Genomic DNA, 13,768 nt, shown 5'->3' on the forward strand with positions numbered 1-13,768 from the left:
TTTAGTTAGCTATTGTTTTGCTTTTTTTTTTTTTTTTTAATAAAGAGCCTATAACAAAATAATAGATACAGTGAGTATGAGTCAGAATTCCTTAGGATCCCTAAGCTTGATGTCTTTTTATCCCATGTTATAGATCCAAATGACGGCACCTCTTAAACTAACTTATGCAGAAAAGTTACACCGATTAGAGAGTCAGTATGCAAAACTCTTGGTAAGTTGTGATTTTTTGTTTTGTTTTGTTTTGTTTTTACTTTCTGTTTCCCTTATCTCTATTTGGCAAAGACATGATTCTTAACAATGATTTTTCTTGCGAAGAATACATCCAGGAATCAGGAACGGCACCTTGATACGCTCCATAATTTTGTAACTCGTGCAACTAATGAACTTATTTGGTTGAATGAAAAAGAAGAGGAGGAAGTTGCCTATGACTGGAGTGAAAGAAATAACAACATAGCTCGGAAAAAAGATTACCATGCTGTGAGTATGGCCTTTGTCATTGAATGCCAAGGTTGTATATCAGGTGTAGATCTTTTTCTAACCTCACTTCTTCATTCTTTGTTAAATTAGGAATTAATGAGAGAACTTGATCAAAAGGAAGAAAATATTAAATCAGTTCAGGAGATAGCAGAGCAGCTACTTTCGGAAAATCACCCAGCCAGACTGACAATTGAGGTAAGTCAGGAAGCGTAACGGTCATGGTCGAATATTGACATTTGATAGTCACTCTTTAGATTCTTTTATTGCTGATAAATTCAGAAATACAAACTATCAAACTTTTAATACAACGTGACTTAAAAATAATGTTTCTGACAAATCATAGTGCTTCTTGCCTTTAGCTCTCTTGCTTTTTCTGTGTTACTCACCTGTCACTTAGAATAAAGGTACCTTTGTCAACTCCCATGGCTAAAGGGATGTATTATAGTAAATATGAAGGCTCTTTTTTTATTCCTCCCTGATACTGTGGTATTGTGCAAGCCATGTAACCAGACTTAGCCTCCTATCCAAAATGGGGGTGAGCCTCTAACCCATAGCATTGTAGTAAGATGAGGCAAATAACGTACTCTTACTACTTAGTACAGCTCTGGTTACATATGTTCCCAGGAAGTATTTACAATTATTATTTAACTTAATAATTTTATTCACAGTATAGTTTTGTGAGGTATATTGGAACAACAGTCTGTCAAAGCCACATGGCATAGTGCACACATTTCACATCCAGAAATGGAGAAGTGGTGTGGGATTTATCAGGTTTCCCGTGCGATAGTGGTAGTGTGTTTACTTTTTAGTCCTAATATGTACTAGTTAGAGTTAGTGACTTTCTAAAAGTAAAGGGGTGTTATATAAGAGAGACATGCATCAAACATGGACAAATGCGGTATATTGCCAGAGGGAAAAGATGGAGCTGTGCTTAAAATGTGACATGCTTCAAACTCTCACAGGTGAGGAGAGGAATCTGATAGTCTTTGTTCACTGAAATTGCCACAAAACAAAAGATTAGTGAAATTTTAGGCCTCAATAGGAAGTTTTGGGAATGTTACATTTGACCTGCTTCATAGAAAAATGGAGTCTTAGGGCACCTGGGTGGCTCAGTCAGTTAAGCGTCTGACTTCGGCTCAGGTCATGATCTCACAGTTTGTGGGTTCGAGCTCCGCGTTGGGCTCTATGCTGACAGCTCAGAGCCTGCTTCAAATTCCGTGCTTCCCTCTGTCTCTCTCCTTTTTCCCCGTTTGTGCTCTCTTTCTCTCAAAAATAAATAAATAAACAAACATTAAAAACAAAAAAATTAGAGTCTTGCATGCAGATGAAATGCCAATTAAAGAGCCAGTTAAAGAGCTAGAAGAGGAGTGGGGGGCACTAGGGAAAGCACTTTAGAATAACGAAGGATTTGGATATACTTTTGTATGATACTAAACTAAAAATAGAGTATTCTTCAAGGTAGAGATGAAACTGTTAGGAAATATGATTACAGGCTAAGAATTTTAATGGGATTGGATAATGTGAATGTGAACCTGATTACTTTTATGTAGAAATGCTAATCTAATTAAAAATTTCTTTAGGGATAAAATTAAGCTTGAGTCATCTTTATGATTCTTTTGGCCTATCCAATGTCTTGTGGGCACATGGGTAATATTTAGTTAATTATCAACACTTCTTCATACGTTATGTGAAAAAATAAACTAATAATCTAACAACTCAGAATGATATGTCTTTTATAGCCAATTTGCTCAAAGTAGCTTAATTTGAGGGTGCAGGTAATATGACTGTGATATGTTGCCAGATTTCCATTCCTACACTGTGTATTCCATTCAGAAAGCCTGCCTGAGCATAGCTCAGCAGAAATAACTTTTTCCAGAAGGGGAAGCGTGACAGGCTTACTTAAGAGTCATTAAAGTATCTAGATCGCCCTCTTCTGGAAGTCCGTGAATGGCATCTTAAATATGAAAGGGTGTTTTATGTTTTCTTTATGAAGTAGGTGTTCTGTTACCTTTTTGCTCTCACAAGAGGTTCACTTTATATTAAAAATTCAAGTGAAAATATTTGTAATACTAGTACTATAATAATTATAGTTCCAGAATTACAGAAATAAAGGATTGCCCTCTCTCTTCTTCACCTTCCCAAACCTCTCTGGCAAAAACAAATATGTAAGTCACCCCCCTGACCCCAAGAACTGCTGGCCTAGTTTTAGAAACAAAAACAAGTGAAAACTACAGAACCATCTATTTTTATGTGCATTTTTAAATATTTATTTTAGATTTAATTTAAATTTAGATTTAGATTTTTAAGACTGGCTTTGTGCAAGTGAGAGCTCTTGTATTAGAGGGCCATTTCACTACCCTAATTTTCAGGTCTTGCACTGTTAAAATGATCTCATCACCTATTTCGATAGCAGAGTTTCTAATCCTTTAAAAGCTTTGTCATATGTATATGTCATTCCTCTTCAGCCAGTTACAATGGCTGTGATTTTTATCTTCAAGGCCTATCGAGCGGCAATGCAGACACAGTGGAGCTGGGTCTTACAGCTGTGCCAGTGTGTGGAGCAGCATGTCAAGGAAAACACCGCGTATTTCGAGGTATGTGAATGGGATCACAGCGTGATTTGGGCCGATTTACAGAAAGCATCTCCCTATTTATTAAGGACATGTATGTAATGTGCAGGGGAAAGAAACTGAAACATTTTCTTTGTAAGATATATGGGAAAAATGTCCTATAGGATAGACTGAAGCATTGTATTAAGGAGGAAATCCTTTAAAAGCCTTTTAAAATGTCAGAAAATCTTTATTTTATAAAAGCCTTTTACAAGGAAATATTTCATTGTAAAGAGTCATTACAAAGAGTTCTTTTTTTTTTTATTCTTCAGGAATTTTAAAATATTGGAATTTCACTCCTATTCATAAATTATTTGGACCCTCAAGTAAAACAATGCTTTAGCCAGAATAAATATAGGGCCAAAGCACAATACAGATACAAGCTTTAGACACTTAGCATTTACTGACAATCATCCAAATTCAACAGTGGTTGTTTGGGTAAAGGAGGAATGTGACTATTAAGTTGTCTTGTGATTTTATTCTCTTCGCACTCATGAGGGGTCCACGGGGCTCTGGTACTTGGACTTGACAACTCTGTGCTTGACTGGCATTGAATAAACTTGAGCTGCCGGTTTTCATCTTTTTATAGTTTTTCAATGATGCCAAAGAAGCTACTGATTACTTGAAGAATCTCAAGGACGCCATTCAGCGGAAGTACAGCTGTGACAGATCAAGCAGCATTCACAAACTGGAAGACCTGGTTCAGGAGTCAATGGTACCAGTGCAAGAACCTGTGCATTTCATCAGTCATGTGAATCAGGAGTAGATTAGTATTTCATCATATTGTTATGTGTGCAGAACTTTATATTTTATTGGTACTGTTGGTATTTCATTTGATCAGGCATTTAAACACTCAGTTTTATTGTGTTTTGGTAACAATTACAAAAAAAGTGTTTTTTATGTGATTGCCTTCATATTTTAAATACATGTTTTGATAGTGGTGTGTGTGGGTGTGTGGGTGTGTGTTTAGTCATGCACTTCACAAATAACTGTAAGCACTTTGTATATGGTAGACACTATTTTAAGTACTGGAGATAGAGCAGTGAAGAAAAGAGACAAGAATCCCCACACTCCTGGTGCTTCTGTGCGAGAGGGGGAGCAGGCAGTAAACATGATAAATGAGTAAAATATAGGAAGCATAGTGGTAAATGCTAAAGAGGAAAAAAAAACATCTCATAAAGACAAGGGAAGAGAGATGCCAGAGGGGGCGGGGAGGGCTTGAATGTTTAAACCAGGTGGTCAGGGACTTTTGTGATGAAATTTTGTTTGTGTAAAGCCCTAAAAGAAGAGAGAGTACAAATCTTTTATTTTTCAATATCTGTCTTATGTATTATTTAGGAAGAGAAAGAAGAACTTTTACAGTATAAAAGCACAGTAGCAAGCCTGATGGGGAGAGCAAAAACAATAATTCAGCTGAAGCCGAGGAATCCTGACTGTCCACTCAAAACTTCTATTCCAATCAAAGCTATTTGTGACTACAGACAAATTGAGGTATTGTAGAAGTAGACCAATTTCTGGCATTATTCTTGTATTTCTTAATTTATTTTAAAGTTTATTTATTTGAGAGAGAGAGAGGGTGAGCAGGGGAGGGGCAGAGGGGAATACCAAGCAGGCTCCGTGCTGTCAGTACAGAGTGCAACTTGGGGCTTGAACCCATGGACCATGAGATTGTGACCTGAGCTGAAATCAGGAGTCAGATGCTTAACCATCTGAGCCACCCAGGCTCCCCTATTCTTAATATTTTAAAAATGAGGTCAGATTGCTTGTTCTCGTGGTAGAGTTTTCTACCTCAAAAAACAAACAAACAAAAAATCCCAAGATTGGGTATGATAAAGGATTAGTTGATAGTGACCTTATTGCGTTCTTTTCTTCATTTAAAACCAGATAACCATTTACAAAGATGATGAATGTGTTTTGGCCAACAATTCTCACCGTGCGAAATGGAAGGTCATCAGCCCCACTGGGAATGAGGCTATGGTCCCGTCTGTGTGCTTCACAGTCCCTCCACCAAACAAAGAAGCAGTTGACTTTGCAAACCGGTGTGTATGTGTTCACTAAACACATAGAACTGGGTTTGGAGGCTCTCTGAAGGTTGAAGAAACAATCAATACTTTGTCAAGGCCCATAGGATCAGAAGGATCTAGAACTAGTAAACACGGGATAGTTCACAAACAGAAAAATTGTAGCATGTTTTCAGAGGGAGTGAAGAGAATTAAGTGTTTGTTTGTTTTTCATATTTTTCAGAATTGAGCAACAGTATCAGAATGTCCTGACTCTTTGGCATGAGTCTCACATAAACATGAAGAGTGTAGTGTCCTGGCATTATCTCATCAATGAAATTGATAGAATTCGAGCTAGCAATGTGGCTTCAGTAAGTATAAATCTACACATCAGCCTGATCTGTCCAAAAATGTGGGGCACATTAGCATGAGGGGTGGAATTTTGTTTTTGTTACAGGATAGGATGGAGCCCAGCAGATCCATGCTAATATTCATCCATTTAATGATTATTTGTTACATACCTTCTGTATACAGGCACTTTGTAAGAATTGGGGAAATCTGGAGATCACATTTCATTCAGTGCTTAATACATTTTGATGAGACAGGGTATAGTGTTTGAACTTATGGGATAAGTTGATTTCATTTTTTGATGTTTTATAATCTTGTTTTTCCTCATCTTTTAAAGCTCAAAAATGTTAATTAAGAATAACATTAATTTCAAATGGTTCTTCTGTTTATGGCTATCAATATGAACTGATGTATACCAGGAGACCCTAACTTAAGAACTGTCCCGTTTAAATTTAGCTCTTAGTACCATAATCACTTGATTACATGGATCATTGGTCTTCCTTAGATAAAGACAATGTTACCTGGTGAACATCAACAAGTTCTGAGTAACCTGCAGTCTCGTTTTGAAGACTTTCTGGAAGATAGCCAGGAATCCCAAATATTTTCAGGCTCAGATATAACGCAACTGGAAAAGGAGGTTAATGTATGTAAGCAGTATTATCAAGAACTTCTTAAATCAGCAGAAAGAGGTAAAGCATGGGAATCTTTATCTTTTTTTCCCTCCATAGGTGTTTAGATCAGGCTATTTTCTGCTGTCAGTGGGAATCTTGATCTTAGGAGTGTTATATTACCCAACCTATGATAGTTAGGCACAGTGCTACCTATCAGACATAGAAATTAAAAGTATGTTTGTGGTAGGAAGATACAAGAGACGTTCATTTGTTTCTAAATGATCAACTAATTAAAAAATGCCCACCAAATAATATGACAAATGGTGAATTCTTAACACATCTGCTTTTCGGCATTTCCTTTCTTTTTTTTTTTAATTTTTAAAATTTTTATTTATTTTTGAGAGAGACAGAGACAGAGCACAAGCAGGGGAGGGGCAGAGAGAGAGGGAGACACAGAATCCAAAGCAGGCTCCAGACTCCGAGCTGTCAGCACAGAGCCCAACGTGGCGGTTGAACCCACAAGCCGTGAGATCATGACCTGAGCCAACGTCAGGCACTTAAGACACTGAGCCACCCAGGCACCCTCCAGTATTGTCACTATTTTGTAATGCAATGTTCCGAATGATCTTTTAGTTTCAGTCATTTTTCTCTGTACCGAGTCTGGATTTTTTTTTTTTTTTAAACTTTATCTTTTGGAGCAGTTTTAGATTCATAGTAAAATTGAGAGGAAGGTACAGAGAGTTCCCATAATCCAAACTGGATTTTATACAGGGTTTAGAGGAAGTTAACCCTCTAGAGCTAGTTAACTTTTGTTAAATATATATTTTATTCTGAAATCTTTTGATATTACCTAGAGACAAAAGAATTTATTAGTAATCTATTAAAAATTTTTTTAAAACATTAACAAATTCTTTACCTACCTTTCATTTTTAAGGATTTTTAATTTAAAACATTAATCTGCAGGTAATATAATTCATATTTTTGTGATCATAAAACAGCATAATATATTTACTTTCCTTGGACATCATATCAGAAATTGGCGGGGCACCTGGGTGGCTCATTCAGTTAAGCATCTGACTTTGACTCAGGTCATGATCTCACAGTTCTTGGGTTTGAGCCCTGCATCAGCTCCGTGCTGACAGCTCGGAGCCTGGAGCCTGCTTCAGATTCTGTGTCTCCCTCTCTCTCTGTCCCTTCCCCACTTGTGTACTCTCACTCTCTCTTTCAAAAGTAAATAAAACATTAAAAAATAAATCAGAAATTGGCACTTTTGGGGGAAATATTATTAACTGTTCATAAACTGTGATGTCCACTATTTCAAGATTTATATCTTTAGGGTGGGATTTTGGTGAATGCCTGGTAACAGTAGTTCGACCAGCCTTGTGCCAGTAGTAGTAACACTGCCACATTAGGATACGAACAGCAGCATCCAGAAGACGGAAAACAAGGTGTTTTCTAAACATTACATTTACGTTCACAGAGGAGCAAGAGGAATCTGTGTATAACCTGTACATCTCTGAAGTTCGAAACATTAGACTTCGGTTAGAGAGTTGCGAAGATCGGTTGATTAGACAGATCCGCACTCCACTGGAAAGAGATGATTTGCATGAAAGTGTGTTCAGAATCACTGAGCAGGAGGTGAGATTCGTAAATGTGTTGGGACAGAATTAACTTAAGGTAAATTACTGTCTCGGTGACCTTCATTGTCAAACTCCGGTGACTTCATATGCTCAGCTTTGCCCACTGGTCACGTTGTGAGATCTCATTATGTGTTTATTTCTTATTGTGAAGCAGGATTCTGTAATTCAGTTCTATATTTGACTCCAGTAAATGTAGAAATGTGTACCCTCTTACTGGACTTGTCATAGTGAAAGTCATCATATGTTTATTGACCACCTGCTGAATGCAGAAGCACGGAGTTAGATATTTGTGCCCAAGGAGATGGGCAGTAAGGGAATTACTGATTATGAGACTTGAATGCTGTGGCTCACTTTCCATGATAAAGAAAAAGTAAAGAATATGTAGCTTTTTAAGTCAGTGATTATAATGTAAATTGTGTGTTTTTAAACTGTTTTAGGAAAGATGCCCCATCTGGAGTGATAGCCCAATACCTATGTTTATTCTCTGTTTTATAGAAACTAAAGAAAGAGCTGGAGCGACTTAAAGATGATTTGGGAACAATCACAAATAAATGTGAAGAATTTTTCAGTCAAGCAGCAACCTCTGCATCAGTGCCCACCTTACGGTCTGAGCTCGGTGTGGTCATTCAGAACATGAACCAAGTCTATTCTATGTCTTCCACTTACATAGATAAGTATGTAATCTCTGTCTTTTTATTTATTTTTATTTTTTTATAGTTTATTTTGAGAGAGAGAGAGAGTGTGAGTGGGGGAGGGGCAGGGAGAGAGGGGGAGAGAGAGAATCCCAAGCAGGCTCCATGCTGCCAGCACAGAGCCCCGTGTTGGGCTCAAATCCACAAAACCGTGAGGTCATGACCTGAGAAGAAACCAAGAGTCGGATACCCAACCTACTGAGCCACCCAGGCACCCCTGTAACCACTGTCTTAATATAAATTTGCTTCATGGGGTGCCTGGGTGGCTCAGTCATTTGAGTGACCAACTTCGGCTCAGGTCATGATCTCATGGTTTGTGAGTTCGAGCTACACGTTGGGCTCTGTGCTGACAGCTCAGAGCCTGAAGCCTGTTTCGGATTCTGTGTCTCCCTCTCTCTCTGCCTCTCCCCGACTCATGCTCTGTCTCTCTCTGTCTCAGAAATAAATAAACATTAAAAAAATTTTTTTAAAAATTTGCTTCATACAACTGTCCTATATACACATGCTGTTCATTTAAAACATTCATCTTTATGAAAGTAAATACTCCCTTTTTTGTTTTAATAACAAATATACTAAATATTTCCATGGATTTATTATGCTTCATATTGAAAGGAAATGTGCCTCAGATTAGAGCATATGTGGACAGGTGTTCCCACATTTTGCCCATAGTTTTAATCCCACATCTGTTGGAGCCCATAGTATTTTTTCCTCTAGAGCTTGGTCTAAATAATGTTTGAAAGAAGACCACCTTATGTTGCAATCTCTTGCAAAAAAGCATTTGCAGGGCAGGGCATGAGAGCACATGCCCTCCATTAAGAAGAGAGTTAGTTGAATGTTGATCTCGTAGTAAATGTCTCAGTGCTGCAAGATGAAGAACAGCTGTATCGTGCATCATTATGGTGCATCAGGACTGTGTTATTGGAAAATAAACATTTACTAATAGGAAGCTGTTGTTGCATTCTCTTTTTTAGACTGAAAACTGTTAATTTGGTGTTGAAAAACACTCAAGCAGCAGAAGCCCTTGTAAAACTCTATGAAACTAAACTGTGTGAAGAGGAAGCAGTTATAGCTGACAAGAATAACATTGAGAATCTAATAAGTACCTTAAAGGTATGTGTCTCACTTCTGGCTCTTTTATAAGGTCATACTTTATTTCTCCAGCACCTGGATCTTCAAACATTAAGTAAATAACTTAATTTGAATTTCATTTCATATCTCTCTATAGCCATACCTTAGCATAAATGAGTCATTTTTAGTTTGTGGATAGTTTTTCTCATTTGAAATTTGCATCTTTTTGATAATAGCTTTTTATAATCAATTCATGTGAGCAAAAGGAGTTGAAGCTAAAAATTATGTTATTTTTAGTAGATTCTCTTGCTGAAAGAGGCAGTTAAGACATTAAGGATGTAAGTAGAGGAGTTAATTCAAGAAGGGAAGTAGACAGGTAATTGTACTCGTCTGTATTGATATTTCTATGTATAAAGCATGAGTATAAAATTATTGCGAAGGAGTGAAAAATGGTCTCTTTGATTTTTAATGCAAGTATTCACTTTTAACCAATGAGATTAGTAGATACTTAAGAAATAGTCTTGCTTAATTTTGTTTTATTGATATGCAAATTATTTTAGGCTGAACTTTATAAAATTGCCTTTTTTAAAGATCAAAGTGCAGTCAGATATTGATAATTTCATATGGTTCAAACTAATATATTATTTTTGTTTATGAAAGATAGTCTTTCCTTTATTTTATTTTATATCAGTCATTTGTACATAAATTGTAAAATTAGGTAAAGAGTGTTTGCCTAGTGAGTGGTTGACACATTTTTATAACTTTCACCCATTAATGTATTTTAGCAATGGAGGTCTGAAGTAGATGAAAAGAGAGAGGTATTCCATGCATTAGAGGATGAGTTGCAGAAAGCTAAAGCCATCAGTGATGAAATGTTTAAAACCTATAAAGAACGGGACCTTGATTTTGACTGGCACAAAGAAAAAGCAGACCAATTAGTTGAAAGGTGGCAAAATATTCACGTTCAGATTGACAACAGGTTAGTATCCTCTTGTGTTCAGTTTCAGCACAGATGTAATGTTTATCCTTGTGTTCTAGTAAAATCTAAAGTTAGTAGGTTTTTTAAAACTTCATATATAGTTAATTTCACAGAGTTACTTTCCATATATAGTTAATTTGATTAATTGCAAGGGCTCTATCTAATTATATTTCTTTTTGTTTTGGTGGACTTTAGCAAGACAGTTAACTTCAAAATAAATGTTTTTCAACTCTTTTAATTAAAAAATGCTTTCAGTGTTTATTTTGAGAGAGAGAGTGTGAGAGAAGGAGAGTGGGGGAGTGGCAGAGAGTGGGAGAGAGAGAGAGAAAGAGAGAGAAAGAATCCTAATCAAGCTCCATACTGGCAGCAGAGAGACCGATGTGGGGCTCAAACTCATGAACCCTGAGATTATGACCTGAGCCCAAATCAGGAATTGGATGCTTAACCATCTGAGCCACCCAGGAGCCCCTTAACTCTATTTTGTTAAAACTGCTGATGTATTCTGGCATTTGTATAGTAAATCTACTTGTCTTTTCTGAAGGCAAAAAATAAGTTATATGAGTTATTACCAACGTACAATATTCAAATAACCAAGACTTAGTAAGAACATGGATCATGTGTTTGAGAGGGCTGTATGAATCAATCTGTACTACACCTAAGAAGTGTAAAGCGATTGTAATGACCTGATGTTCATTTTAATTTAGGTTACAAGAAAGTTGAAATCATTCACCCAGTGACTGAAGTAAAAAAGTGAAAGCAAATGGGATGGTTTTAGGGCTCATCTTAAAGGAAATCAAGTCCTGTCCTTTATCATTCATTGTAATGTTTATATTGATGCCAATAAAGTGCTTTTATAATACAGGGCCATTCTTGAGAAGTAAAATTATGTCCAAATATATGTCATCTAATTTCTGTAAAATATGTGTTATGTAGTAAATGTTTAATGTAGTAGTCTTAAAATCATAGAAACTGAGGTTTGTTTGTTTTTTTCTCACACTTCCTAGAAAGCACTCTCTGAGTCCGTGTTGAACCATCCATTGAAATACTTTGTCATTATTTCAAAAGAGAACTGCCATTGGATGCAAGCTTTGGGTATTTAAGATATGCCAATTGATAATAATTATGGTTAAGTTTCCAATTTTCTTGATTTTTAGCTTTAGTCTGTTGGGCTTGCACCTAGAAAAATCAGAACTACTAAGTTGTACAACCCCAGGACAATATGTTTATATTCAACCTAAGCCAGTATGGAGTGAGTCCCTTGGAGATAGGCCTTGAATTTTTTACACTTATCCCTATTGTACCTAGTGCGTTGTGTGTCTCACTATACCTTGCACTCTCTTAAGGGATACTGTTGGAAACTATGAGTATCTTGTTTTTATTCTCTTAGGTTACGGGACTTAGAAGGCATTGGCAAATCACTGAAGTACTATAGAGATACTTATCACCCTTTAGATGATTGGATCCAGCAAGTTGAAACTACCCAGAGAAAAATTCAGGAAAATCAGCCTGAAAATAGTAAAACTCTAGCCACACAGTTGAATCAACAGAAGGTATGTAAAAACAGTTTCTTATACTAAGGTTGTGCCTGCATTTGGTGAGTCATGACCCTTATCTTCCTTTACCTTGTTAAAAGAAAAAGCCAGCAACTATCTGGAGGAAGGTAAGGAGTAAATCATAAACATTAAAATCCTATAGTCCCAACTTACATCCATCACGTACTTTGATTTCTTGGAAGTCGTTTTTGAAAATATAAGGCATTAGAAAATAGCATGTTGGGACAATGTTCAAATTTAATCATTTACTCATAAGTATGGTCATTTAATCATTAGTATGGAAATCTCTTTGGCACTTTGGTGGCCACAATAGTTTTGCAGTATCTTAAATAAATAAAAATGGCTAGTGTCTGTAGAAAATTAAACAGCCACGTTTGACAGAGAATTGAATTCTTTGAGATTTCTGTTCCATCTTGAGGGGACAGTAGTGTCCAGTTCCACTTTGATCAGGAATGGGGGGGGCAAGGCCTTCAAGTCCACTTTTGGATAATTCCTGGGGAGTGTAGTAATTTTTGCTTTGGAAGCCCCCTGAGGCTGGGTCACTTATGTGGCTTAATCTAGAAGTTTGTAATTTGCCTCACTACATATTAAGTACAAAGGACTAAGGAGCTTTATTATTAAAGGGTGTGGTTATTTCTTAGTTCCTGAGCATTTTAGTAGTTAAATAGCATCGAGTTCCTTGTTCTCTTTCTTCTAAACTGTATGTGTTTGTAGATGCTGGTGTCCGAAATAGAAATGAAACAGAGCAAAATGGATGAGTGTCAAAAATATGCAGAACAGTACTCAACTACAGTGAAGGTAAGAAAATTCAGTTACTTGTGTCAAGTTCAATGTTCAGGTATGTGATTCAACAAAATACTGAAGAAAAAAAAAGCCTCTGCAAATAATTTCACTGTGTTAAAAAGTAAAAACAGAGAATCTTCATTTGAACCCTGTGACACTTACCTAATAATTCTTTGTGACACGTGAGGCACATGTCAGCCTCGGGTTCATTCATTTTCTCCCAATCACACACGACACCCCAGAATAAATGCATAGCTCTGAAATTTTTTTTTTTTTTTTTTTATCATTTTGTGCATGTTTGTGTATGTTCTGTCTCTCTCTTTCTCTCTCTCTGTCTGTCTCTCTTCTTTACTATTGCTAGAATATTCCCTGAAAGAGCTTGACTTTCTTAGGAGACAGTTCCCATGTGTTTGAAGCTGTTGACAATGCCTGGGCTTTAGCCATCAGACCTACTCTTCCATTGCCCAGCCAGAGGAAAGGGAGGCTGAATATAACTAGCATATTGTAACTAAATGTTCCCATGAACTTCTAAAGAGACCTAGGAAACTTTTCTGATCACCCTAAATATTTCTTATTTTTATTACCACCTTGGAAACATTCCAGGATTAGATAGATTCCTAAAAGTGTAGTTTTGCAGTAATTTCATAATGTTGCTCAGTGAAACTAGGTTCCATTTGTCTGTATCGAGTCACCGAGTCACTGTAGAATGAAGTGTCAATGCTTTGCTTTAAATAATTTAGACTTATTGACTCCATTATACAGGACTATGAATTACAAACAATGACCTACCGGGCCATGGTAGATTCACAACAAAAATCTCCAGTGAAACGCCGAAGAATGCAGAGCTCAGCAGATCTTATTATTCAAGAGGTAGTAAAAGCATGAAAGAAGGGAGGGGACATAAAAGAGAGAAACACTACTGAAAGAATTATAATTATCTATTTGTATTGTAGTAGAATATATATAATAGGAAATGTACCATTTTAACCATTTTTAAGTGTGCAGTTC

The 13,768-nt window shown here is 36.6% G+C and overlaps 1 protein-coding gene across 30 annotated transcripts in view; it reads left to right on the plus strand.

The window, feature by feature from the left end:
* The window catches only part of DST (dystonin), a 491,438-nt gene that overhangs the window by 321,534 nt on the left and 156,136 nt on the right, over window positions 1-13,768 (plus strand). For all 30 annotated transcript variants that reach the window (XM_019457466.2, XM_019457473.2, XM_019457470.2 and 27 more), the window contains 16 exons: window positions 134-211; window positions 316-477; window positions 568-672; window positions 2,976-3,071; window positions 3,676-3,801; window positions 4,425-4,577; window positions 4,971-5,125; window positions 5,331-5,457; window positions 5,940-6,123; window positions 7,526-7,683; window positions 8,181-8,359; window positions 9,349-9,487; window positions 10,231-10,424; window positions 11,812-11,974; window positions 12,692-12,775; window positions 13,523-13,630. In XM_019457466.2, the coding sequence (XP_019313011.2) occupies window positions 134-211; window positions 316-477; window positions 568-672; window positions 2,976-3,071; window positions 3,676-3,801; window positions 4,425-4,577; window positions 4,971-5,125; window positions 5,331-5,457; window positions 5,940-6,123; window positions 7,526-7,683; window positions 8,181-8,359; window positions 9,349-9,487; window positions 10,231-10,424; window positions 11,812-11,974; window positions 12,692-12,775; window positions 13,523-13,630 (2,211 nt within the window). The remainder of the gene's footprint in view (window positions 1-133; window positions 212-315; window positions 478-567; window positions 673-2,975; window positions 3,072-3,675; window positions 3,802-4,424; window positions 4,578-4,970; window positions 5,126-5,330; window positions 5,458-5,939; window positions 6,124-7,525; window positions 7,684-8,180; window positions 8,360-9,348; window positions 9,488-10,230; window positions 10,425-11,811; window positions 11,975-12,691; window positions 12,776-13,522; window positions 13,631-13,768) is intronic.

This window comes from Panthera pardus, unplaced genomic scaffold (assembly GCF_024362965.1).
Source record: "Panthera pardus isolate Hobbes unplaced genomic scaffold, ASM2436296v1 HiC_scaffold_17, whole genome shotgun sequence".
In the NCBI taxonomy this organism is placed as follows: domain Eukaryota; kingdom Metazoa; phylum Chordata; class Mammalia; order Carnivora; family Felidae; genus Panthera; species Panthera pardus.